General features: G+C 37.5%; 5 protein-coding genes across 10 annotated transcripts; 3 read left to right on the top strand and 2 right to left on the bottom strand.

Annotated features, from left to right (window-relative positions):
• The first annotated feature begins 754 nt into the window (after positions 1-754).
• Positions 755-1783, top strand: LOC121806830 (FCS-Like Zinc finger 5-like). Its single transcript, XM_042206986.1, has 2 exons — positions 755-1283; positions 1456-1783. The coding sequence occupies exons 1-2, from the start codon at positions 1000-1002 to the stop codon at positions 1607-1609; spliced, it is 438 nt and encodes a 145-aa protein (XP_042062920.1). The 5' UTR covers positions 755-999; the 3' UTR covers positions 1610-1783.
• Positions 1784-13939: 12156 nt separating this feature from the next.
• Positions 13940-14963, top strand: LOC121806222 (ATP synthase delta chain, chloroplastic-like). The gene has a single exon (XM_042206190.1). It carries the CDS (start codon positions 14063-14065, stop codon positions 14798-14800), a length of 738 nt encoding a protein of 245 aa, XP_042062124.1. The 5' UTR covers positions 13940-14062; the 3' UTR covers positions 14801-14963.
• A 1020-nt stretch (positions 14964-15983) lies between these two features.
• On the top strand, positions 15984-16614 carry LOC121809519 (protein EPIDERMAL PATTERNING FACTOR 2-like). Its single transcript, XM_042210202.1, has 2 exons — positions 15984-16110; positions 16198-16614. Exons 1-2 carry the CDS (start codon positions 16023-16025, stop codon positions 16431-16433), a joined length of 324 nt encoding a protein of 107 aa, XP_042066136.1. The 5' UTR covers positions 15984-16022; the 3' UTR covers positions 16434-16614.
• A 119-nt stretch (positions 16615-16733) lies between these two features.
• Positions 16734-19340, bottom strand: LOC121809518 (dnaJ homolog subfamily C member 1-like). Of its 3 annotated transcripts, none has more exons than XM_042210199.1 (5): positions 18855-19340; positions 18649-18723; positions 17986-18125; positions 17253-17366; positions 16734-17159 (listed from the first exon to the last, which is right to left on the bottom strand). In XM_042210199.1, exons 1-5 carry the CDS (start codon positions 19132-19134, stop codon positions 16956-16958), a joined length of 813 nt encoding a protein of 270 aa, XP_042066133.1. In that variant the 5' UTR covers positions 19135-19340; the 3' UTR covers positions 16734-16955. The 3 variants fall into 3 exon arrangements, with proteins under 3 accessions (XP_042066133.1, XP_042066132.1, XP_042066135.1); XM_042210198.1 differs by having other exon boundaries at positions 17229-17366; positions 18855-19338; XM_042210201.1 differs by having other exon boundaries at positions 16983-17149; positions 17229-17366.
• A 2370-nt stretch (positions 19341-21710) lies between these two features.
• On the bottom strand, positions 21711-23708 carry LOC121809568 (membrane-anchored ubiquitin-fold protein 6-like). Of its 4 annotated transcripts, none has more exons than XM_042210277.1 (3): positions 23050-23704; positions 22051-22221; positions 21711-21897 (listed from the first exon to the last, which is right to left on the bottom strand). In XM_042210277.1, the coding sequence occupies exons 1-3, from the start codon at positions 23177-23179 to the stop codon at positions 21842-21844; spliced, it is 357 nt and encodes a 118-aa protein (XP_042066211.1). In that variant the 5' UTR covers positions 23180-23704; the 3' UTR covers positions 21711-21841. The 4 variants fall into 4 exon arrangements, with proteins under 4 accessions (XP_042066211.1, XP_042066209.1, XP_042066210.1 ...); XM_042210275.1 differs by having other exon boundaries at positions 22051-22333; positions 23050-23186; XM_042210276.1 differs by lacking the exon at positions 21711-21897 and having other exon boundaries at positions 21926-22221; positions 23050-23708.
• Positions 23709-24170: the final 462 nt, after the last annotated feature.

The following is a 24170-nucleotide window of genomic DNA, read 5'->3' as shown; positions in this document are numbered from 1 at the left end:
TTCCATTACTAAACTAACTAAAACCAACAATATCCCCAATCATAACTATCTCAAAATAGATTAAAAAAATAAAAATAAAGGAAGATTGACGTCGGCCACCCCTACGCCACGAAACGGCGAACCAGAAATTAATACTACCTCGTTTCTTAAAATAGAAACTTTTGAAACTACACGAATTTTAATGCACAATTGGTAAAGTAAGAAATACTTAAAAAATGATAAAATAAGAGAGAAAGAAAACGTAATGGAAATAATGTTATTGGATTGTGGGGTCCACTTCCTAAAATATAAAGTTTAAAAAGTTACTATTTTTAAGGAACAGACTAAAATGAAAGCTGTTTTGTTGTCCAATTCTATTGTAGGAACTTACAGATGTTTTGATCATCACTACACTAACTTGATACTTTCATCTTCTAATTCGAAAGTACTCACTCTTCTTTCAAATCATCCTATTCTAACCGTTTATTTCCATTCTAGGAAATAATAAGGAGTTTTCTTATTCAAACATCACTACTATTCACCCACCATAATTTTTATGTCTCTACTTAGAGCAGATCCACCAATATTCCCATAACTTCTTTTTATTTTAGACGATCTATCAACATCATCTATTCATAAATTATGTATAAAATACAAAACTAATTTGACTTTATTACGAATATTTAATGAATAAAATTATTGAGTAGATTTATATATTGTGTATACACATAATGTTTTATTGAGGCCAAGGCGATATCTAATTGTCTAGAATCACCAAAGATTCCAAATTCTGATCCATCTCCAAAATAGGAATAAAATAAAACGAGCGCTGACGTGGCCTCCCACAACAATAATTCATCCTCTCTCAAATCAGAAACAAAATCAACGGCTCAGATCTTCTCCCCCGTTTCTGGCTCTTCGTTATCTTCCCCAACCTTCCCCTCCTCTGCACTCTCCCTCTCTCTCTCAAATCGCCTCGATTGAATCGTAAATCCGTGAGAGGAAGCTTCTAGAGCAGACATGATGGTGGGGAAGAGAGGTCGGCCGCCGATGAAGAGGACTACGAGCATGACGGAATTCACCTTGGATCTCAACGGCGGCGCTGTGGCGCAGCTCTATCAGCCGACGGATCCTCAGAATCCGTTCAACGGAGACCTAAATCAACACTACTTGGCCGCCGCCGCGGCTGCTCCGAGGCTCCAGCGGCGCAATTCGGCGGATTACGCTCAAACTGCTAGTTTTCTGAGGGTTTGCTCCTTCTGCAACCGCCGCCTCGTCCCTGGCCACGATATCTTCATGTACAGGTACAATTTACATCACTTTTAATTAATCAAATTAGACAATCACTTTTTTTAATTCGCGATCTACTAATCTGAATCGCATATATCTATATTCAATTGATCATCTTAATTTTTTCCAAATATTTCTTCGTATTTTTATTTTAATGTTTGTGTTAATTTATCCTTGTTTTTGCAGAGGTGATAGTGCTTTCTGCAGTCTAGAGTGTAGACAGCAGCAAATTAATCAGGATGAGAGAAAAGATAAGTGTTCATTTACAGCGTCGAAGAAGGAAGCCGCCGCCGGTGGCGGTGGCGGCGGCGATAAGGTGACGGCGGCGCAGATAGGCTAAAACTAGCATCTATATGTATGTATGTATGTATGTATCCATATTGGTTGGGTATATGAAAATGCATGTAAATTGGGGCTGTGTTTGTGTTTTCAGTTTTCACCTCTGAAGTTGATGGGAAAAGTTTTGGTGTAAAGCTTTTTCATGCTTCCAATTAATTAAAATCAATTTAGAAAATCCAAATCTTGCATGTATGGCTTAGCTGCGCACTTGAAGACTTGAAGGTACACATTAACTTCTAACTAACAAGATCACAAATAAATTTATTTTATTGTAGAATTTAGAAATCCTAAATGATAAATGTGTCTCACTTTTCTCTAACTACATCCATTCTAAAAGTAATATTACTAGCATTATAATGAGACTATCTTTTTTTATTCACTTTGCTTTATCTTAGTATTTGAAATCTATGTTTTCAAGAAATGATATTCCCATTTATGGATCGAGGAATATGTAACAATGGAAAGAAAAACATATGGTTCACACTAGCTAGTATATAATTCTACTATACAATTAATATTCTCCTTGTTTATAAAAATAATCTCGGGCTCTCTGCAATTAATAGCACGATATAAGTTTTAATATAAAATGGCTAAAATACATAAGAGAGATAGAAAAAATATTTAATACAATTACTATTAATTAAAAATAAACCCATTCTGTAAAAAAAACTCATAATTAAATATGGACTGATTTTTATGAATAGATCAAAATAGAAACATAACTATTTTTTGACAAAATCAACATATAATAATAATAATAATAATAATAATAATAATAATAATAATAATAATAATAATAATAATAATAATAATAATAAATTGGCCACTACTAGAGTAGTAATTTAATGTGGGCCAACATGCAATCATTTTTCAACAAATAATAGATGTATGAATAGTTGTATTGATAGCTACCTAAAGTGTTTTACATCATTGAGAGCCCATGTCGAATATCATTGGATTGTGACGTAAGTTTCTAACAATTTCACTGTAAAAGCGATGTTGAAATATTAATATTGAAGTGTAAGAGTAAATCAAATACAATTAATTATTTCATTGAGAATTCCAATTCAATTTTAAAATATGCTCATATCATATTAGTTTCTAAAAGAGATTTTGGATCGGTGCTATTAACTAGATGACGTTAGTTTTCATTTATTCATTTTGCTCCTAAAGTTTCGAATAATTTATCTTTCTCTCTCTAAAAATTAGTAACTGATTGGTTGAGAGTTGAGAAGGTGAATGTGAATGTGAAGTTTGGGGCCAACGAAAATGAATTTGGGCTGTGGGACCATTTAATTTATACCCACTATGGCATCAGTAGGGTTCACCAAATGTAACACCACATAATTTTATTTTTCTTTTCTTTTCCGATTTACTAGTATTTTTCTTGCAAAAAGGCATCCTACTTTACATTACTCCCTTGTTTTCCTCAATTTATAATATATGGAATATATTTTTATTCAACCCATATACACATTCACTTCTTCTAGGAATGGATATTAGAATTTCGATTGAATTCTTTGAACCAATTAAAATTTTCTAATTTTAATGAAAAAAAGCTAAAATATTTTGAATGAAATACAATCCGAAAAGTAAGAAAATCTGAAAAGTCAGAACTGAACATAATTCGAATTTTGGTTTTCTGAGGTTTTAATACACATGAATTCGAACCAAAATATCTAAAGTGTATAAAACTCAAACCAACCCTAATTAATAAAATAAGAGCTCTTAATTCTCTACTTACAATATGGAATAATATATATTTATATCATAGTACTAAGCAAATTTAAGCCATACAAACTATCAAACTATAATACACGCTCGAGTGGGGATAACAAGGTTCAAAATTCAAATGATTTTTAATTTGGGTGGCTGTTTTGGTCAAAGTATCATAAACATAATATGTACTTATTCATGTTATGTAACATTACAGGTTCATAAAAATATTTCTAATTTATTCAACATATCGAGACATCATATGTTGATGAATTCGTCCTTGTGTACATAATTGTACTGTAAATACAAAAATGACAGAGAATTTAACAAAGAATTTAAAATCTAGAATGCCTCAAACTGTACTATTTGAACTTAAGCAAACACTAATTATTAAGTATTACTATCATGTTCGCTTTCGATGTTCTTTAATTAGATCAAAAGGAAGAAGCATCATGTATTATTATTATTATTATTGATTAATAAAGCATCTTTACTTTTTAATTGGACCTTGGGAAATGAATATGTTTTCTTTTCTATTTAATTTATGCTCTTTTGATTGGTCTTGTGGCGATTTGCATTATACTCTGTGCAGTAGATTGGGAAACAACATGGAATATTAAATAAATAGAATAACTTTAATCAAAAGTTGCTTTCTTCTCAATTTTATTTACTCCATTACTTTAGTTATGCTAAATCCAACTGGAAATCCCAACATATACTTTTGCATTATCGTTGCAGCAAAAAAGCGATTCCGTCGCCTTAGCGGCCCCCACACTCCTGCCCGACATCATGTGAGAGGGTTCAATCAGGGTATGCAGTAGCCCGTTAAGGAGGAGGCCCTAACCCACTGGCTGCCAGAAGCCCATCTCCCAAGGCTTCACACTTGTGCCTGAGCCAGAAGCCCATCTCCCAAGGCCTCACACTTGTGCCTGAGAAATGGAAGCAACTACACGACAGCAGTGGGATTCGAACCCAGACTCATTGCATCAAGATCTGCCCCTCCTTTGCCAACTGCGCTACGCCCCTGCGGGCTACTTTTGCATTATCAATATGTCACGTAGAAGTGTGTGTAGAACAAGCGCGCGAATAGTTTATTTTAGAAATCCTGATGTAAAAATTTTTTATGGTGAAAGATATATATATTATTTTATTTCCTAATAGTTTAAGATTTTACATAGAACAAACGAATAATTTATATAGATTTAACCGGAAATTTGTTAATACTTTTAAAATTTTCAAACTTGAAAACTCAAAAATAAAATGTTACTCGTGACTCGATGCAATGCAGAGGCAACGTACATATATAATAGAAGATCGATGAATGCAAATTATATACATATAGATATAATAGGATTGGTTGTGAATTAACAAATTTAGAAAATGGCAACTTGCGCTAGTGGGCATGTGGTTTCCATATAATCACTTAGTCCACAATATAATTAATTATTGGTTTGCGTTTATTAATTAGATACCATCTTCGTCTACTACCAAAATTTTAAGTGCTAGTAGTAATTAATCACACAAGTTTTAATGTAAAAATAATAAATTAATAAAAAAACAAAGAGAAAAAACAAATATATTATTAGTTGAGAATAAAATTTATATTAATAAAATATATCTATTAAAAATAAAAAGTAGAAAGTTTTTATGAATTACCTAAATCGAAAAATAGGTTCATCGACGTGGAATATATCACGGTGTATGCCTTGTGCACTTGTCAATCACGCCTACGATTCCTAACTAATTTTAAGAATTAAGAATATATATCAAGGTAAATTTTCTCAATCAAAATTCAGTCAAATTCCTTTTCAAAAATCAATTATTTTTACTTCATACTATTTTTTTTATATGTGGCAATACATGTGAATATAAAAAAGTAAAGTTTTTGATATAGTGGAGAACAGAAGATAAGACCCTCTTTAATAGTAGAACTTTATTTCTCAATGGGGCTGTTATATTCAGTCTGACCAGTCGTCATGTTTATTATACATTTATTAGTATTAAATTGAAAAATAATATTTGGCGTGCCTCAAGCTCAACTGCTTAAACTAGTCCCTGTTATTTAGGGAGGAAACAAGAATCAAGATTATGAGATCCCCTAGTAATCTTTGTATATTCTATGATTTGTCACGGAAAGCAATATCACCGTAACTGAAATTAATATATAAAAATCTAACAATTATGAAATTCTAAATTGCTATTTGAAAACATTATGAAGTACTAGTACTTAACTAAAATATTAAAGTACTACACTCATTTTTTTTTAATAAAACATATTTCTTTCTCTCTCCTCACTCTATATTTTTACTCTCTACTTTAAAATTTCAACCATACTCTTTAAAATCTCATGTCATTTAAAGAATATGATCATACCGAATGGAATGAAGAAAATACTAGTATTAGTACTGATAGAACGGAAATTTTGGACATCATCCTCTTATCCATTCTTATAAGTGCCCGAATAACATTTCTTATGTGTCTCTCAATTGGCCTTGAAATACTAAAAAGTTATCTTATTGTAGATATTCCATACCGCCTGGATTAGAGCATCCACTACGCTATCCCTCCACCGTCCACCCACCGTCCCTTAAACTACTATTTGAGGGTCTCACTGTACTTTATTCATCCATCCTTTAACTAAGGGACGGAACCTGCAACGCTCCGTCCCTTAAACGTCCCTTATTCCGTCCCTTAAATTACTATTCATTAAATTTCATTTTTTATTTTTTTCCAACCTAATTCAATTAAAACAAACACACTTTATTAAAATTAAAACAACATAAAAATTCAAAAAAATAGAAAATGGACATAATTAAAATCCTAAAAAAATAAAAATGACATAATTTAATTTTATCTGCCAAAGTTTTCCCAAATGTGCTCAATTAGATCCTCTTGGAGTTGGGCGTGGGCGCTAGAGTCGCGTGTCCTTGCCCGAATAGACAACAGTTCTTATATTGACGGATGTGCTCCACTTCGCGGCGGACTACTTGCGGTTGAGCTTCCGGGGATTCGGGGTCGAACCAATTTCCCGCCTCGGGTCCTTCGTCTTGGACAATCATGTTGTGCAAGATTATGCACGTATACATGATGTCGACCATGCTCTCCATGAACCACGAACGAGCCGGGGCTTTGATGATGTTGAAGCGCGCTTGGAGAACCCCGAACGCCCTCTCTACACCTTACAAGCAGCCTCCTGCTTCTGCGCAAAAAGAGTCTGCTTTGGGTTCGCAGGCCTGTTGCACGTCTTCACGAAGGTCGGCCACTTCGGGTAGATGCCGTCGGCGAGATAGTACCCCATTTTATACAGCCGGTTGTTGGCGACGAAGTTGATGGCCGGCGCTTTACCATCCAACACTTCGGTAAAGAGGTCGGACTGGTGGAGCATGTTTATGTCGTTGTTCGAGCCAGGGACCCCGAAGTACGTGCCAGATCCAAAGCCGGTAGTCGGCAACGGCCTCGAGTACAACGGTTGGGTGGGTGCCTTTGTGGCCGCTCGTGTAGGACCCCTCCAAGCCACCGGGTAATTCTTCCATTGTCAGTGCATGCAATCGACACTGCCAAGCATCCCGGGGAATCCGTGCACTTGTTCGTGCAGGTCGAGGAGGAACTGACAATCGGTCGTGCTAGCCCTCCGGAGAAATTCGTCGGTAAAGGCTGCCCGGACGCCTTTGCAGAATTTGAGCAAGCACATGCGCCCAGTGGTGTATCCGATGTGGAGGTATTCGTCGAACATGTCGGCCGTTTGTCCAGTCGCAAGCTGACGGACTGCTGCAGTACATTTCTGCAGCGTCGTGTGGCTGGGACGCCCGACCGCGTCGAACCCTTCTCGGAAGAACTCTTCCCGGGCCGCCAAAGTACTCGCGATGTGGAGAAATAGCGGTTTACTCATGCGGAAACGGCGACGGAAGTAGGTTTCTCCCCAAATCGGGTTATCGCAGAAGTAGTCGCGTACTAACCTTGCGGCGGCTTCCTCCCGGTTGCGATGGATGTATGTCCGGGAGCGTCGTGGAGGCGGCGCGGCTTCCTCCGCCTCTCGGCGTCGATCTTCTTCAAGTGATTGTTCCATTAGTTGACGCATTTGCTCAAAAGGATCCATTTGTTTGAGTTGATTTAAGATGAAATTGGAGTGGTTATAGAGAGGATTTGAGAGGAGTAGATGTGTGTTTGTGTGTGAAATGAGTATGAAATAGGATTATTTATAGAGTAAATAAATAAAAAAAAATTTTAAAAAAAAGAAAATAAAAAATTAACGGTAACGTTACCGTTTGAAAAATAAATTTTTTTTATTAAAATTTGATTTTTTTTAAAAAAATGAATTATTGCGTCATCCGTGACGACGCCCACTCACGGGCCAGCGAGTGGGAATCACGCATGCATCGGGGCGCGCCCCTTGTCTCGCGGCCACGGGCTACGGGACGGGCTGGGGACGGGCTCGATACGAGACGAACGTTGCAACGCGTCCCGCGGCGGAACCGTCCCTCCGGGACGGAACGCGAGCCGCGCGCTGGACGCGTAGCGGATGCTCTTAGGACTTAGAATATTATGTTCCAAATTTTCCTTTCTAAATTGAAGGAAAGGAAACGGTTTATCATGGGAAATAAGTTTGCTCTGTTTAATTTTTGTACTCCATTAAGATACAATACAATTCATACACTCTTGCACTTGTATTTGCACATATGAATTGAACTTCTAATCTATTAATTTGTTTTATTTGTGTTTATATATTGTAGCTTAAGTCAAATCCACAACTTGACTTCCACTGATGCATTTTTGGTTGAAATATGAAGAAGAATGTAGGGTCATGTCCTAAAAAGAAATATACTACTCAAATTTGTGGAGGACATCCCATATTCCCACGTGATGAGTCGGCGAATTTTTGATGGTGATAAATGCAAGTAAAAATACGGATCACGACACAGAGAATTTACGTGGTTCGATTTACTGAGGTAAATCTACGTCCACGGGAAGAAAAGAGGGCAGAGTTGTATTGCTTGATCTGTTTTTTGCAGCTTACAATACAGACTTGCTATTTTATATTTGATCTCTAGAGAGCGAGAGAGTCTAACCCTATCTATCTGATCTAGGTTCTATTTATACATTGAACCAAGATCGTGGCATGCAGCACCATTTACTAGGTAGTGGATGTCGTGGAGATCGTGGCGATCTTGCATGGGTCCACTATCCTGCATGAGTTAATGACTGCTTGACACCACTAAATAGATCGTGGGTGTAGTGGAGGTCGTGGAGGTTCTGCATGAGTCCACTATCTCCCAGTTCGGTCGAATACTGAGACCGAACTGCTGAACTATTGCCGAGCAGCTTTTGCCGATCTGAGAGTAGAGCTTGAATGGTCGGCTTTTACCGAGCTGTAGGCTGGGGCCGAACTCTTTGGTAATGCCGAACTGATTGGTCGGCTTGTACCGAGCTGTAGGCTGGGGCCGAACTCTTTGGTAATGCCGAACTGATACTCTTCCTTGGGCTTTGGGCTGATGGGCTGTCACTGCTATTGGGCTTGTTTAGTCCGTACTCCATCACTACCCCCCCCCGAAAAGCGAAGTGAATCACTTCGGCGAAGCGAGTCACTTCGGCATTCTGGATAAAGGTGCGGGGTAAGTTGATGTTTGTCCTCGGTCTTATGAAGTAAACTCTTCTTTGACCGGACTTGGTCCTTGGTCTTATGAAGTAAACTTCTTTGACCGGACTTGGTCCTTGGTCTGATGAAATAAACATCTTTGACCGGAATCGTCTTTAGTCTGATGAAATAAACATATTTGACCGGACTCGTCTTTGGTCTGATGAAATAAACATCTTTGACCGGACTCGTCTTTGGTTTGATGAAATAAACATCTTTGTCCGGACTCGTCTTTGGTCTGATGAAATAAACATCTTTGACCGGACTCGTCTTTGGTCTGATGAAATAAACATCTTTGACCGGAATCGTCTTTGGTCTGATGAAATAAACATCTTTGTCCGGACTCGTCTTTGGTCTGATGAAATAAACATCTTTGACCGGACTCGTCTTTGGTCTGATGAAATAAACATCTTTGACCAGACTTGGTTTGTGTCCTAATTTGGCGAGTTTTGTCGCTCGGATCGGACTTTCCGTTGTCCTAATTTGGGGATCGGACTTTCCCTTGTCCTAATTAGGCGAGTTTTATCGCGTGGATCGGACTTTCCCTTGTCCTAATTCAGGCAAGTTTTATCGCGTGAATCGGACTTTTGTTGCAGTTCGTTTCAGACGGAGTGCTTGATTCTTAAGCTGAATTGTGGTCTTGTATCCTCTTTAGAAGCTTGGACTTCACAATCGTTAGCTTGCAGCTCGTTTCGGACGAACTGCTTGTTTAAGCTGAATTGTGGTCTTGTATCCTCTTTAGAAGCTTGGACTCACAATCGTTAGCTTGCAGCTCGTTTCAGACGAACTGCTTGTTTAAGCTGAATTGTGGTCTTGTATCCTCTTTAGAAGCTTGGACTCACAATCGTTAGCTTGCAGCTCGTTTCAGACGGACTGCTTGTTTAAGCTGAATTGTGGTCTTGTATCCTCTTTAGAAGCTTGGACTCACAATCGTTAGCTTGTATATGTTCTAAGAAGGGGATCAGCCTTCGAAGAACAAGATACCTCAGTAACATTTGTAAGAGACGACACGCACATAGACAGACAAAACGCACACAGACAAAACGCACATAGACAAATAAAAAAGACAAGCACAAAGACTGACTGACCGGACTGTCTCTTACAAATGGAACTTTTTGAGGGTTGGGAATGTGCCATGTTCGGGGTACCTGTTCTCCTGACATGTGAGTTAATTTGCAAGACCCTTTGCCGAGGACTTCTGACACCCGATACGGACCTTCCCATGTGGGTTCGAGCTTGCCCAGCTTTTCTGCTCGGCTTACTTCGCTGTTTCTCAAGACGAGATCTCCCACTTGAAATTGCAGCTTCTTCACCCTTTGGTTGTAATACCGGGCTACTTGCTCCATGTACTTGGCTGCTTTTATGCATGCCAATTCTCTTCTTTCTTCGGCAAGATCTAGCTCGGCTCTCAGTCCGTCGTCATTCATTTCTGCTGAGAAATTTAGAGTTCGGGGACTGGGTATGCCGATCTCCACCGGAATCACGGCTTCAGTGCCGTACACAAGACTGTACGGAGTTTCACCGTTGGAGGTTGTGGGTGTAGTTCGGTAGGACCATAGGACTTGAGGGAGATTTTCTACCCATTGTCCTTTGGCTTGTTCTAACCGAGCTTTTAACCCTTTCACCAGGATACGATTTGTTACCTCCGTTTGTCCGTTTGCTTGTGGATGAGAGACCGAAGTGAACCGCTGTTGAATATTCAGCTCTTGGCACCAATTCTTGAACGTCTTGTCGGTGAACTGAGTCCCGTTATCCGAAATGAGGATGTGGGGTATGCCAAATCGGCACACTATGTTCTTCCAGACGAAATCCAATGCCTTCGAGCTCGTTATCGTAGCTACTGGTTCAGCTTCCACCCACTTCGTAAAGTAGTCCACGGCAACGATTAGGAATTTCATTTGCCGAGGAGCTTGAGGAAGTGGTCCCACTATGTCTATGCCCCATTGCATGAAAGGCCAAGGGCTTTGCATAGTGGATAGATCGGTCTGCGGCATCTTTGGGATATTTGCATGGATTTGGCACTTCGGGCATGTCTTGACGAGCTGCACTGCTTCTTGTACCAAGGTTGGCCAATAATATCCTCATCTTAGAACTTTTTTAGCTAAAGCTCTGGCTCCGATGTGGCTACCGCACGATCCTTCATGAACTTCTCTGAGGATGTAGTCCGTCTCTTCTGGTCCTACGCACCGCAATAACGGCTGGAGGTAAGACTTTCTAAAGAGGACTCCTTCATGACGTTCGTACCGAAGTGCTCGGCACGTGATCTTCCGAGCTTCTCTCTTATCCTCGGGCAATTGTCCTTGATCCAGATACTGCAAGATCGGCGTCATCCAGTTCGGCGAGCTGGATACTGAATGTACCTCGGCTTCATCAATGCTTCGATGCATTAATTCTTCCGCCTTTGATGGTGATAAATGCAAGTAAAAATACGGATCACGACACAGAGAATTTACGTGGTTCGATTTACTGAGGTAAATCTACGTCCACGGGAAGAAAAGAGGGCAGAGTTGTATTGCTTGATCTGTTTTTTGCAGCTTACAATACAGACTTGCTATTTTATATTTGATCTCTAGAGAGCGAGAGAGTCTAACCCTATCTATCTGATCTAGGTTCTATTTATACATTGAACCAAGATCGTGGCATGCAGCACCATTTACTAGGTAGTGGATGTCGTGGAGATCGTGGCGATCTTGCATGGGTCCACTATCCTGCATGAGTTAATGACTGCTTGACACCACTAAATAGATCGTGGGTGTAGTGGAGGTCGTGGAGGTTCTGCATGAGTCCACTATCTCCCAGTTCGGTCGAATACTGAGACCGAACTGCTGAACTATTGCCGAGCAGCTTTTGCCGATCTGAGAGTAGAGCTTGAATGGTCGGCTTTTACCGAGCTGTAGGCTGGGGCCGAACTCTTTGGTAATGCCGAACTGATTGGTCGGCTTGTACCGAGCTGTAGGCTGGGGCCGAACTCTTTGGTAATGCCGAACTGATACTCTTCCTTGGGCTTTGGGCTGATGGGCTGTCACTGCTATTGGGCTTGTTTAGTCCGTACTCCATCACCATGTATGGCAAATATTGTATATTTTTATATATTAAACTTGCAAACAAATGTATGTATCATACACACGTGTGAGCACACACACATATGTACAACTATTAGTTAGTAAGAGGAAAGTTCATATTATAGTCAAGTTTTGGTAAGACATTCAATTAATAATCAAGACTTTGAGGCTCCCACTTGTTTGGACATCTCCTATTCCCCAAACCCCATATATTCAAAGAGCTCTTTTTTTTCTCAGCGTCACACAAATTTCTCTCTCATTATTTAATTTTTAAATCTGTATAACTCCTTTCTTTCTATCTTCCTATCTTTTTTTTATAATATTTCCACCTAATTTTATTTATCTTTTCTGTTTTCTTTCACTGTCATGATTAAATTCAAATATTCAATTGGTTTGGAAACAGTTTCTTTCGTTTCTTTAATGCAATTGATCATTTTTCTGACCAAAAATTGCTATCATAACCAGTTAATTATTCAATACACTTTGATACCTCGCCCAAATTATTTTGGGCCTTTGGACAGTTATGGGCCCTTTGTAATGCAAAAAAGTGGCCCGTTATATGCTCCTAGGCACTTAACTTCAGCGCCATTAAAAGTATCTTAAATCAATAAATATTTATTTGCAGACATTATCTGCGTCTTCCTTTCAAATTTTCAATATCAAAGATAATCGTTTTTGGGAAAAAATTAAGCATTAGTAATTATTTTTTTTTGGAAAAATTAAGCATTACTAAGGTACACTTGCTTATTATAGAATGTACTGTAGTAAAATGGAAAATGTGTATTGGGCCGTCTCTCATTGAGCTCAACCCCCTACTATTAATTAGGCCTTCTTGTTATCTATTTACCCCTTCCATACTCTAATTTATTAGATTAAAGAGAAGCCTATTAGTATTAATTAAACTGAATTTCATTTTCCTTTTTTTCTCCACGTTCTAATTCCAAAACTACAAACCACAACCACTTGATACTTTATTATGAATAAAGTTTAAAATCGGTACTTACGTTTTCTCATTAAAAAAATTTAGTAGTGTGTTACTTTTTTCCCCGTAAACAATATATTTGGTCCCTATTTAACAGTTCTGTAAAAAATTAACATTCAACCGCGTTTAATGTTCAAAATTGGTTTCGTGCAATCGCACAAAAACCTATTCACTCCATTCTATTATGATGAAGTCATTTTGTCATTTTGGTACGTTTCATAATAGTGGAGTCATTCTATTTTTAGTAACACATTTCTTCTCACTTACTTTATTCTCTCTTACTTTATTTTCTCTTCATCTCTCCACCTTTTTCATTTACTACTTTATTTTTTCTTTACTTAAGTCACTTAACACAATTTGTCTTAAATCACGTGCCAAAAAAAACGTCTCCACTACTGTGAAACGAAGGAAGTATTTTGGTAACAAATATCCCCCATCCTATAATAAAGAAACTCTTTTCATTTTAGTTTGTTCCTTAAAAATGAAAATTATTTTTCATTTCAATCCGTCATTTAAAAGTAGAAATTTTTTATTTTAGTAAATTTTTCTAGCTAATGAGGTGAATCCATTATACCCTAACAATATTTTAATCACTTATTCTTTCTATTCCCTTCTTACCTCACTAATTATGTATTAAAATTTTTACATCAAAAGTTATGTATTGATCTATATTTAACTCATTAATTAAATTAAAATGTATTCAAAATTAAAAAATATATAATACATGTAATATGTGGGGTAAAAATAGCCAAAATATAAAAGAGAATTGTATTATTCAATAGTCAATCCATAGATTTTATTTCCTAACGCACATGAAAATTATCACTCATCCAGTGCAAAACATCATCCACGTGTCACATATTCCTTCGTCTAATTGAGATAAGATACAATCTTCTCCACAATCACTAGATGCTTACTCCGATATCAACCGTCCGTTTCTTCCGACATCAAATCCCATCCCTTCATTCTCCGCCTAAACCACCCCATTTCAAGTTTTCAATATCCACACATTCAAAACTCCCTCTCTGCTCGCACCGCACCTCTCATCACGCTGCCGCTAAAATGGCCGCCGCCCTACAGCAAACTCCGATCACATTCCGCTCCCGCTCTCCACCGTCGGCTCAACTCCAATCCAAGCCAACAACCAAACTCTCCCTCTCCTCAAACTTCAAGCTCACAAGCCTCACCCTCAAGCCCCTCCTCCGCGGCCGCAGCCGCGGTGGGGCCAGGATGGCGAACACCGCGTCCGGGAGCTACGCCAGCGCGCTCGCGGACGTGGCGGTCGCCAACGGCACCCTGGCCGCGACGGCCGCGGACGTGGAGAAGCTGGCGTCCGAGGTGTTCTCGGACGAGGCGGTCCTGAGCTACTTCACGAACCCGACCGTCCGCGACGAGGCGAAGCGGGAGATCGCGGACGAGATCTCCCGCTCGCTGGGGCTGCAGCCGCACGTGGCGAACTTCGTGAACATCTTGGTGGACATGAAGCGCGTGGATCTGATCAAGGAGATCGCGGCGGAGTTCGAGCTGATCGCGAACCGGCTGTCGGAGACGGAGGTTGCGACGGTGGCGTCGGTGGTGGAGCTGGAGCCGCAGCATCTAGCGGAGATCGCGAAGCGCGTGCAGAAGCTGACCGGGGCGAAGAATGTGAAGCTGAAGACTGTGATCGACAAGTCGCTGCTCGCCGGAATCACCATCCGGTATGGGAATTCCGGCTCCAAATTGATCGATTTGAGCGTGAAGAAGCAGCTGGAGGAGATCGCCGCGCAGCTTGATCTCGGCGACATTCAGTTAGTCGGATGATTGACTTTTTTTGTGTGTAATTAATCTCCAACGCTATAGTTTTGTATGGATTTATGAATTTTTTGGGGGAAATATATATACTCCTATTTGAAGATTCAATGAATGTAATTTGCCAAATAATTGACAATAAATAATAGTACTCCTCCACTTCTGTCGTCGGCAATATGCGTCTCACTTTATTTGAAATGGTGGGGTGTTGAGTTTGTGGGAACTTATGCTCAATTGGAAACACTTAAGAGGAGCTTTCGTATCATTCATTATTTTCATTTCTTTCATCACACCATTACTACTACTAACACTCAATTTTAGGAATATCGTGTTGTGGTACCCAATTTATTTTCCTGTAACCACTAAAGTTAATTTTGTGTTATCACAAAGTGATTACGCCGCATTCAAAAATAGGTTCAAAGTCGAAGACCAAGCAAGAGAGTTCGTCCAAAACAATCAACCAAGCAAAACTGCATCTTAAAATAAACAAACAATTCAGCAACTATAGAAAAACAACAACCAACTCGAGTCCAAGAACATGAGAGAATATGATATCACACTATCCACAAAAAAGAAGAAGCAAGTAAACCGAAGTCCCCTCGCAAAAGCAAAGACGCCCGCATCACTCCACATACCAAGTTTAGTACTACAAAGATATCAATGTGCCGTGCCTCCTCGCAAAAACTCGGATCTCTTCCATTTTCTAATGTCACTCAAATCGTCGACCATATGCCCGTTAAGAGGGGACAGGCGGAGAAGGTGTTGATGTCGCATATAAGTGTACTTATCATATAACGTTTTATCCTCAGTTAAGAGTTTGAATCCACAATGTTACAGTGAACACATCCACGTGAATCTCCTCATCTCTCTCTCTCCTCAGTCCTCACCATTAATGTACTTTGCGTTATCCATATATTTCAAATTAAACGCGAAATACTCATCTCCTCTAATATCCTACTAATACTGTATGCTTATGGTTTTATTCAAAGCAAAAGTAAAATAGTCATTTATTTTTGAATTTTTAGACCATTTTATAAGACATGAACAAAACTCGTGACTTTGGAAAACTCCCACCCTTTTCATGTGAAGTTGATCAGATTGTAATGTACATCCTTCCAACATTAAATTCTCCACCCCAATATATCTTATAAATGAATTCCTTCTCATATATGCTCAACACCTTCTTCATTTCCCATCAAAATCTTGTGATATTAGAAAGAAATTTTCTATAAAAATGAGGCCAACTTATAGTAATGCCTTGTCGATCGTTTTGATTCTTTTCTTGTTGCTTCCCTGTGGTCAAGCTCTCAGGCCATATCATTGTAAATACCTGTAGATATATTATTTCTTCTTTATGTTAAATTAGTTATACATTGTCACATTTAACTTATTGTTGGTTTATTTCACAGTTGCCCACCGCAGTAGAGATGCCAACTACAAGGGTGAAAAGAATGGGCAGGAAGGAGAGTTAGGTATGGAGCTCTACCCGACAGGGTCGAGCCTACCCGACTGCTCGCACGCATGTGGAGCGTGCAGCCCTTGCCGTAGGGTGATGGTGAGCTTCAACAAGTGCGCCGTGGAGTCATGCCCCATCGTCTACCGCTGCATGTGCAAAGGAAAATACTACCACGTCCCATCTAATTGACAGTTCGTTTCTCTCGTTGTTGTTGTCGCTGCTGCTTTTGCCTTTAGCCTAGCCTAGCCAGTTTTGTAGTACTAGTCATGGAATCCTAGGCAATTCAAGCGGAAGAAATGTTGCCAAATGAGACAAGTTTTGAGTCTACTTAGACAGATGTAAATACCAGAACAAATATTCGGTTGTTTTATGCCCCCTTTTTATGGATTTTTTTGCATGTTTGGTCTAGCAAAAATGTTGATGATAATCACTGATAAGTACTACTCCTAGTATAAAAATATTTGAACTATGAATGAGCTAACAAAGCACTAAACAGTAAATCATATACATATGTTTTGATTTAAATATACAAGTATGTTACATAGCTTTGAACAGTAAATCATATACATGCATCTTTTTGGTAAAGATGATCAATAATGGTTCCTCATTTACCTCATGGCTGGAGGGAAGCGTCTTACAAACTAAGTTGTGCTTCATCGTCTAAACATACGTATATCTAGGTAAATGCAAGTTAAGAATAACTAGGTAGGATTACTTATCTTCATCATTGTCAAGTTCAAGGCCCTCTTCTGCTAGAAGCTGTCCGATTATCCTCTTCTTTTCTTCTTCGGCCTTCCTGCGATTGAGATCCCTTTTTTTCAGGATGAGTGTGTGTCTTCTTAAAGTGTTGTTGAACTGCTCTATTGAAGCCTTCTTCTCTCTCACCAGTATCTTCCTTTCTTCTTCTGGATCAATCTGAATATCGAATCAAACAGCACAGTTTCTAAGCAACACCAATACTTTAGTTTAATATCAGAGACACACCTTTGAACGAGCAAGACGGCGTACGCGGAGATGGAGTTCAAGTTGCTGTTGTTCGGCCCATGCTGCAATTGCCATATCACCTCTTTGGTCGAATGCTTTTCGCTTCTTCAGAATCCATTCAATCCATGCTTCAGATGCCTATAAAATTCCAGTGGGTGAGGAAAATGGGAAGTGAAAAGGAAAACAAAAAACATGAGCTGCTAAAGAACTTGACTAGCTAAAATTTCTGAACAATCTCAACAGCCAGAATTATATCTGACAGACTAATGCAATGAATTTTAACATGAGCTACTAAAAAGAGTCCCGATTTCTTTAAACCTAGAAATAACGGGACAGAGAGGAGGCATAACATTAGTAAGGAGATGCATCCACCGTAGATCTCTGTGTTCAAAGAGCTGAAAATGATTAACATTTCTCTCCTGCAATCGTCATTCTCGCCCGATCCTTTTCCAATCTATATATTATTTATTGTGTATTTATCATCCTTCACAATGGATACCACTCACAATACTAATTATAAAATTATGGATTAACTTTCAACCTTCATAGTACATTTTTTATGCTTTTAAGCAGCCTAATTTTTTTCTGCACAGCATGACATAATTTTTTTATATTTTAAAATTTAAATATCTCACAGAAGTTGAATGGGATTAAAGGTTGGACACAGGAAGCTGCTAACATAGAGAAGCAAGGAACTGTAGCATTATGAAGATCTATTGACAAGTTGAGAGTTAGAGGGGCACATAACAAATATCACCTTCATTGGATTCACACGATTGTCTGTGTCATATTGTCTCCGTTTCTCCTCATCTATAAGAAGCTCATATGCAGCCTGAATCTTAATGAACCGAGTCTCTGCTGTTTCATCTTCTTCTAAGGTTCCTCTCCCATTGTAAACTGAAACACATGAATAGTAGAGGTCATAAAATGATAAGTTTAGTTCGCAATGAACCTGTTATCTGAAATTTAGTGACTGAATCAAATTTCTTAAAGATCTTTCTCTCTGATAGTCTGATCTATGCTCCTCAAGGAACTTGCATTAATGACTAATGCAAAAAAACTTCAGAATTAAGCAGAATTTTTCACTTCATATTTGATAGAACTATATATAAACTACAACATCCATATTAACATTAAATTTATGACACATCAGAGTATACAACTGTTGGTGATCTTTTACCAGTATATGATCAAGAACAACAGAATGTCACCAGCGTATATTTGCTGGTTAGACATTGACCGCTATTTCGTCAAAGATACGCTTCATACAGCTAATTTAAGGTCACCAAACCAGAACATTTTTAATTTTCTTAACTGAGAGCAAGTCCAATTTTCTTATGTCTTCACATTTCATTCATCACAACATAGGACATAAAGAAAGAAGTTAAACAGAATAAGGTACAGCAGATTAGGGACAAACCATCAGGGTGATAGAACTTAGCCAATCGTCTATATGCCACCTTAATCTGCTCTTCATTTGCATCCTTCTCCAATTCTGAGTGAAAAATTGCAGATATTGTAAATCAATCGCGATAAAATTGCAGAAATTTGCACAACACAATCCCCAAAATATTTCGATCGCACACTAACACAAACAGAGCGAAATTGAAAAAGAAAAAAGGTTACCAAGGGTTTCATAGGGAGATTTGGAATCAGTCCAATTGGAAGCCTTGGTAGCAACCATTCTCCTCTGCCGATTCTGCCTCACCCGCGGTTCATACGGTCTCTGTTCCCCCAAGCTATCGAACCAAACCGCGATATAACGCGGCGGTGGCGGCGGCGGCGGCGGCCGTCCCAAGCTGCGGCTGTGCTTTTCAAGCGATGAAACCCTTCCCATCGATCTGTAGCAACACGCCATGGAAGCGAACACGGCGTGGGGCCTGCATATAGCCCTCAGATTGCTCATCGTCTCTAGCTAACACCACCTGATTTAGTCGGTTTATCACGTTTTTAGCTATGATTTTCGACGGAATTCTAGAAATGAATTGAGAAATTGGTGAAGGCAAATTGACGAAGAAGTCCTGATTTGGAAAAATTAGATTGGCTGATGTTTTGATGTAAAATCTGAATCGTTCTCTGAGTTCATGTGAATCACAATTGGAATCTATACTTTTTTTTTTGTAATTTTGTAATTTTCTCATTTTTAATGTTTTTCATTTATTTTATGTGGTTAGAGCATGAGAGCATCTCCAATGGCGGACGTCCAGTCGGACATCCGCGACGGGCGACCGGGACGTCCGCCATTGTAACAAAGCAACTCGGATACGGATGTCCCGTATGGACGTTGGATGTCCTCGAATATCCGGGCGACGGGCGGGCGGACGTCCGCCATTGTGGCATGTCGGACGTCCGAGTTAATTTTTTTTTTAAACTCTATATACACGGCTCGTTGAACTTCATTTCATTCGCAATTTTCCCGTATTTCGTGTCAAAATTATAATTCCGTTACGTAATTAAATAATTGTGATTTTTTTTATTGCAGGAAGTCTTAGTGGGAAGGGCGATGGGAAAGGCAGATTGTGCAGGGGAAGTCCTAGTGACGTGGCAGTGGGATGGGAAGTCCTAGTGAAGTGGCAGGATGTGTTTTTGGGAAGTCCTAGTGGATGTCCGAGTGGGACATCCGTGCATTGGAGATGCTCTTAGTTTCTCTTCCCTTCTCTCTTCTATTTTTTTGCCAATTAAAATTTAGAATTAAGTGTCAAAAAATAGGTTTAATTTGATGAGTGAATTACATTGATAGTCTCTGATCGTGTCGAAAAATATACCAATGGTCCATAAAAAAATTTTATAGCCTATTTGGTTCTTAAAAAATACATTTTTGGTACCTATCGGTCTTTTATACTCCTTTGCATTAAAAATATCTCCTAAATGCCATTGAGGGCATTTTCGGTATCTGGAAATTACAGTTTTGGTACATCTTCAATCATGCAATTATTTTGGACATACATAAAAGTACCTTTTACAACAAAAAATATTTTCTTTTGAATTAATTCACTTAAATTTTTTAAATAATTACTTGAATAACGTATAGATTAAGCTATAGAATGAAAAATTATTATAGTTCGCTTTAATATTTTTAGTAAAAAATGTTACTTGCAAGAGTTACCTTTATTTTACGTTAGATATACTTCACTTAAATTTTATTTATTATATTTAAAAAATATTTTTCACTATACTATATTTTAATTAACGTAATTAAAATATTTATTTTTCATTTAAGTATAGTTACATTTAAATATTTAAGTAACATTTTTTAAATAAAAAGTACTATAATTCACTATAATATTTTTTCTTCTTAAATTCAAAAAATTTAAGTAAAAATTTAAGTAAATATAAATCCCATGAAGAATTTTCCATAATTCACTTTAATATTTATATTGAAAAATGTTACTATTAAATATAATTTTTCTTCTTCTCAAACATACAGATTAAGTTGTATAATAAATAATATTTAATTTTAAAATAAATAAAGCATAATTAAAACATTTGATTTCTTATTTAAAATTTTAAAATCATAAAGCATCAAATATTATTTAAATGAAAGTATAACTGAGTTTATAAAAGAAAATGATGATGAAAGAAAAAATTAAAAAAATTAAAGAGTAGAAAGGTCTAAAATGCCCAGAATATTAAATATTCACACTAGCGGTGCCTAGGGTTACTTTAGTTTTATTGTACTAAAAATGATATAAAAAATTTGTAGGAACTATTGGTGTAATTTTTGACAAGATCAGGGACTATAGTGTAGTTCACTCTAATTTGATTTGTGTTTGAGAGTATTTTTAACTTCTACTAATCTTTAGGGAAAACGTTTATTTTATATTCATCTGCACTTATCTATTCTGATTTGTGTTTGAGAGTATTTTTAACTTCTACTAATCTTTAGGAAAAACGTTTATGTTATATTCAGCTGCACTTATCTATTCATCAATTGCTTAGGTTGATACTTCCTCTAGTTCAAGATCAAAATAATTTGTTTTAGGTCAAAATTGCCTATTAATGTCAATTATGGTTCAAAAAACAATCAGAATTTAACTAACAGAAATTATTAACGTAGTTCAGATTTTAATCTGTGCGAACCAAACATCCTTATTGCCAAGGGTGTGGGATAATTACACTATAGATTATATTTTACCAATATTTTAAATTTGTACAAAAAGTTTTCGGTTTGCAAATTGGTTCATAAGTGTTTTTCCTTCTTGTTTATTGTATTAACTTTTTGAATAATAATGTATAAACTTAAAATACTAATGTAACTTTTTTTTTATACTACTACTATTTATGCAAACTTAAAATTTTTTATAACAATTTAAAACATTATTGAAACATTTTTTATATAATGATGTGAGATCAATTCAAGATGGTTTCAATTTTCAAATCAAATTATTTATATATCTAGTGACGTTGTTCGTATTTTAACCGACGGTCCAATTTGAACCAAAGATCCCTACCAATGTTGTGAGAAAAATTGAAGATTGGTTATAGGGACAATATTTGAATTTGTTGTGTTTATAAAATATATAAATAAAGTGCTCTAAAATTCACATCATTGCCGGAAACTGAACTCATGTAAAATGTTTGTAAACGACATTGCTTTGGCTCTGCCAAATACGTTACATGATCGAGCATGAGCATCCAGTCTTATTCTGGGATTCATCCTGCAATTTATCTGAGACAATAATGTACACACATACATCAGTATCGAAGCCAGGTTTTGCTTTGCTTAATTATTTTTCTATGTGCGCTAAAACAAACAACGGCTAAATCTCATACAGCAAGTTTACGATAGAAATCAATGCATCATACTCAAGTAGTTTATTACCACTGTGTTTGTCTGGAAGAGGAGATTGCACTACGACGAGCATTGTGATGACGTCTCCTGGAACTTCACTTAGAGGAGTTCGTGACTGATCAAGTGTTCGGTCGTTTTCTAGTATCTTCCCAGCATTAATGAGCTTTATATCGTTTATGGACTTAGGTCCGTTTTCTTTATCTGCAACATCAAAGGAGGTTGATGGATACCACGACACAGCACATATAGTTATACGCGATATCCCATCTTTCTCCAGATAACCACACCAGCAAAAGAACACGAACGGGAGAGTCTAAATTGATCATACAGTTTGTTACGTATCAGTTGCTACTGTTCAGCACGGAAGGACAGGATCGAGCATCAAGACATAACTCAATGAGAAATACAGTACTCTATAGCATTTCTCTGCTCCAACTCTTATGAAGGATGGATTATATATCACTAGGACTATAAAACTGTAACCGAAAGGGTCAACCTACTTTTAAAACCCTGAGAGGCACGCGAAAACCCCTATGTGAACTAATCAACTTCACAGGCCTAACACGTTATATTTCACGAGTAAGAAGATTTCCCCTATCGCAGCTAATAACAGTTGTATGGGAGACAAAATCAAGGTTCTACTGTGAACTTAATCGATACGAGTTCCAACCATGTCTAGCTCGTTCGAACTTCAGTCCACCGTGGTACAGATCCAGCCAACCTGTAGCTAAAAAAACCTGTCTCGATTGAAAACTAAAGTTCGACCACATAACCTTAACACTAGCATGACCCTTTCTCCTAAATAATCTCCTCACCATCATTTATCAGTTTTCAAACAAGCAAATGAATAGCAATACGTACATAAGTTATAAACATATAGAAGAACTAAACATAACAAGATGCAACAGATTCAAACAAAATCTAACACAACTATTCAGCACTGAACAAATACCACAATTAACACTTCAGCAACCCAAAACACACATAAAACAGGGGGAAAACACAAGAAGAGATTTCGAATATATAAACCTTGGGGCCATTCTGAAATGATTGTTTCTTTGAGAGAAGTGACAGTTGTGGTAGAGCTATACTTGCTCGGCCCAATATCACTGCCATCAGCAAGCCTGAATTTAAGCTCAACTAATCCATCCACAGCCATCAAAATAAGCCTTCAAAACTGTGCAAAACCCTCAATTTCCCAGAGCCAACTATTCAAATTCAATCAAACAAATATGAAAATCACCAACTTTATTATACATCTCCTGTAGCTCAACGAAAGTAAAACAACATCTAGATCAAAACTTTTCAGGGATTGTCTGAAAATGTCAAAAAGAAATGTCAAGAGCTCGGCTTTTGGACCACAACTGACCACTTTTCAGCGGTAAAATCTTCAAGAATCTCATCAAAATTTTACGAATTCGTTAAGCAAAATGACCCTGAATGACTGAATCAGAATTGGTTGTGATTTGTGAAGAATTGAGAGATCTACGGGTGATGGGGGCAGAAAAGATAAAATTTTGGGGAATTTTTGAAGTTGGGAGATTGAGAGGAAGAAACGGTAGCGGAGTTGAATCGATGACTAAAAGATTTATGGGTGCAATAAAATGGATAAATATTTTCTTTTTAAACGAAAGAGAAGAAACTTCATTATGCTTTGAATTCAAAGGCTGAATTAGCGGTCAACTATGAATCAATCTGAATATTGGTATATTAATGGACAGATTTCTTTTTTTGCAGGCCAAATTAGTTTAGGGAAGATAGGTTTTTTCACGAATTTCAGTGAAAATTTAGTGATTCTGAGGTTTGACGTAATATAATTGAATAATTGGAATTGGCAAAATCCGAATTTACTTTTAAATTTAGTGATCTTTAAAAGTAAATTATATTTATGGTATAGGAGTATAAACTAATTTACACATTTTATAGTAAAGAAATACCAGGAAAAATCTTGAGCTTCGCACCTTACACGTTTGATATAATTTGCACTTTTCTAGCTTTATCGATGAAGGTATTTATGCACATTTATATACATTTTCAAACCCCTAATAAATACTAATATATTAAGTATATCTAATAATCTAAATATATAATAAATATCATTACAGTTTCTCAGATAAGAAATCAAAATTGTACTATATAACTAACTGCGT

The sequence above is a fragment of the Salvia splendens genome, chromosome 6 (genome assembly GCF_004379255.2).
Source record: "Salvia splendens isolate huo1 chromosome 6, SspV2, whole genome shotgun sequence".
NCBI classification, from domain to species: Eukaryota; Viridiplantae; Streptophyta; class Magnoliopsida; order Lamiales; family Lamiaceae; genus Salvia; species Salvia splendens.
Note: the sequence above shows the minus strand (reverse complement) of the source record. Positions and strands in the feature narration are given on the sequence as shown.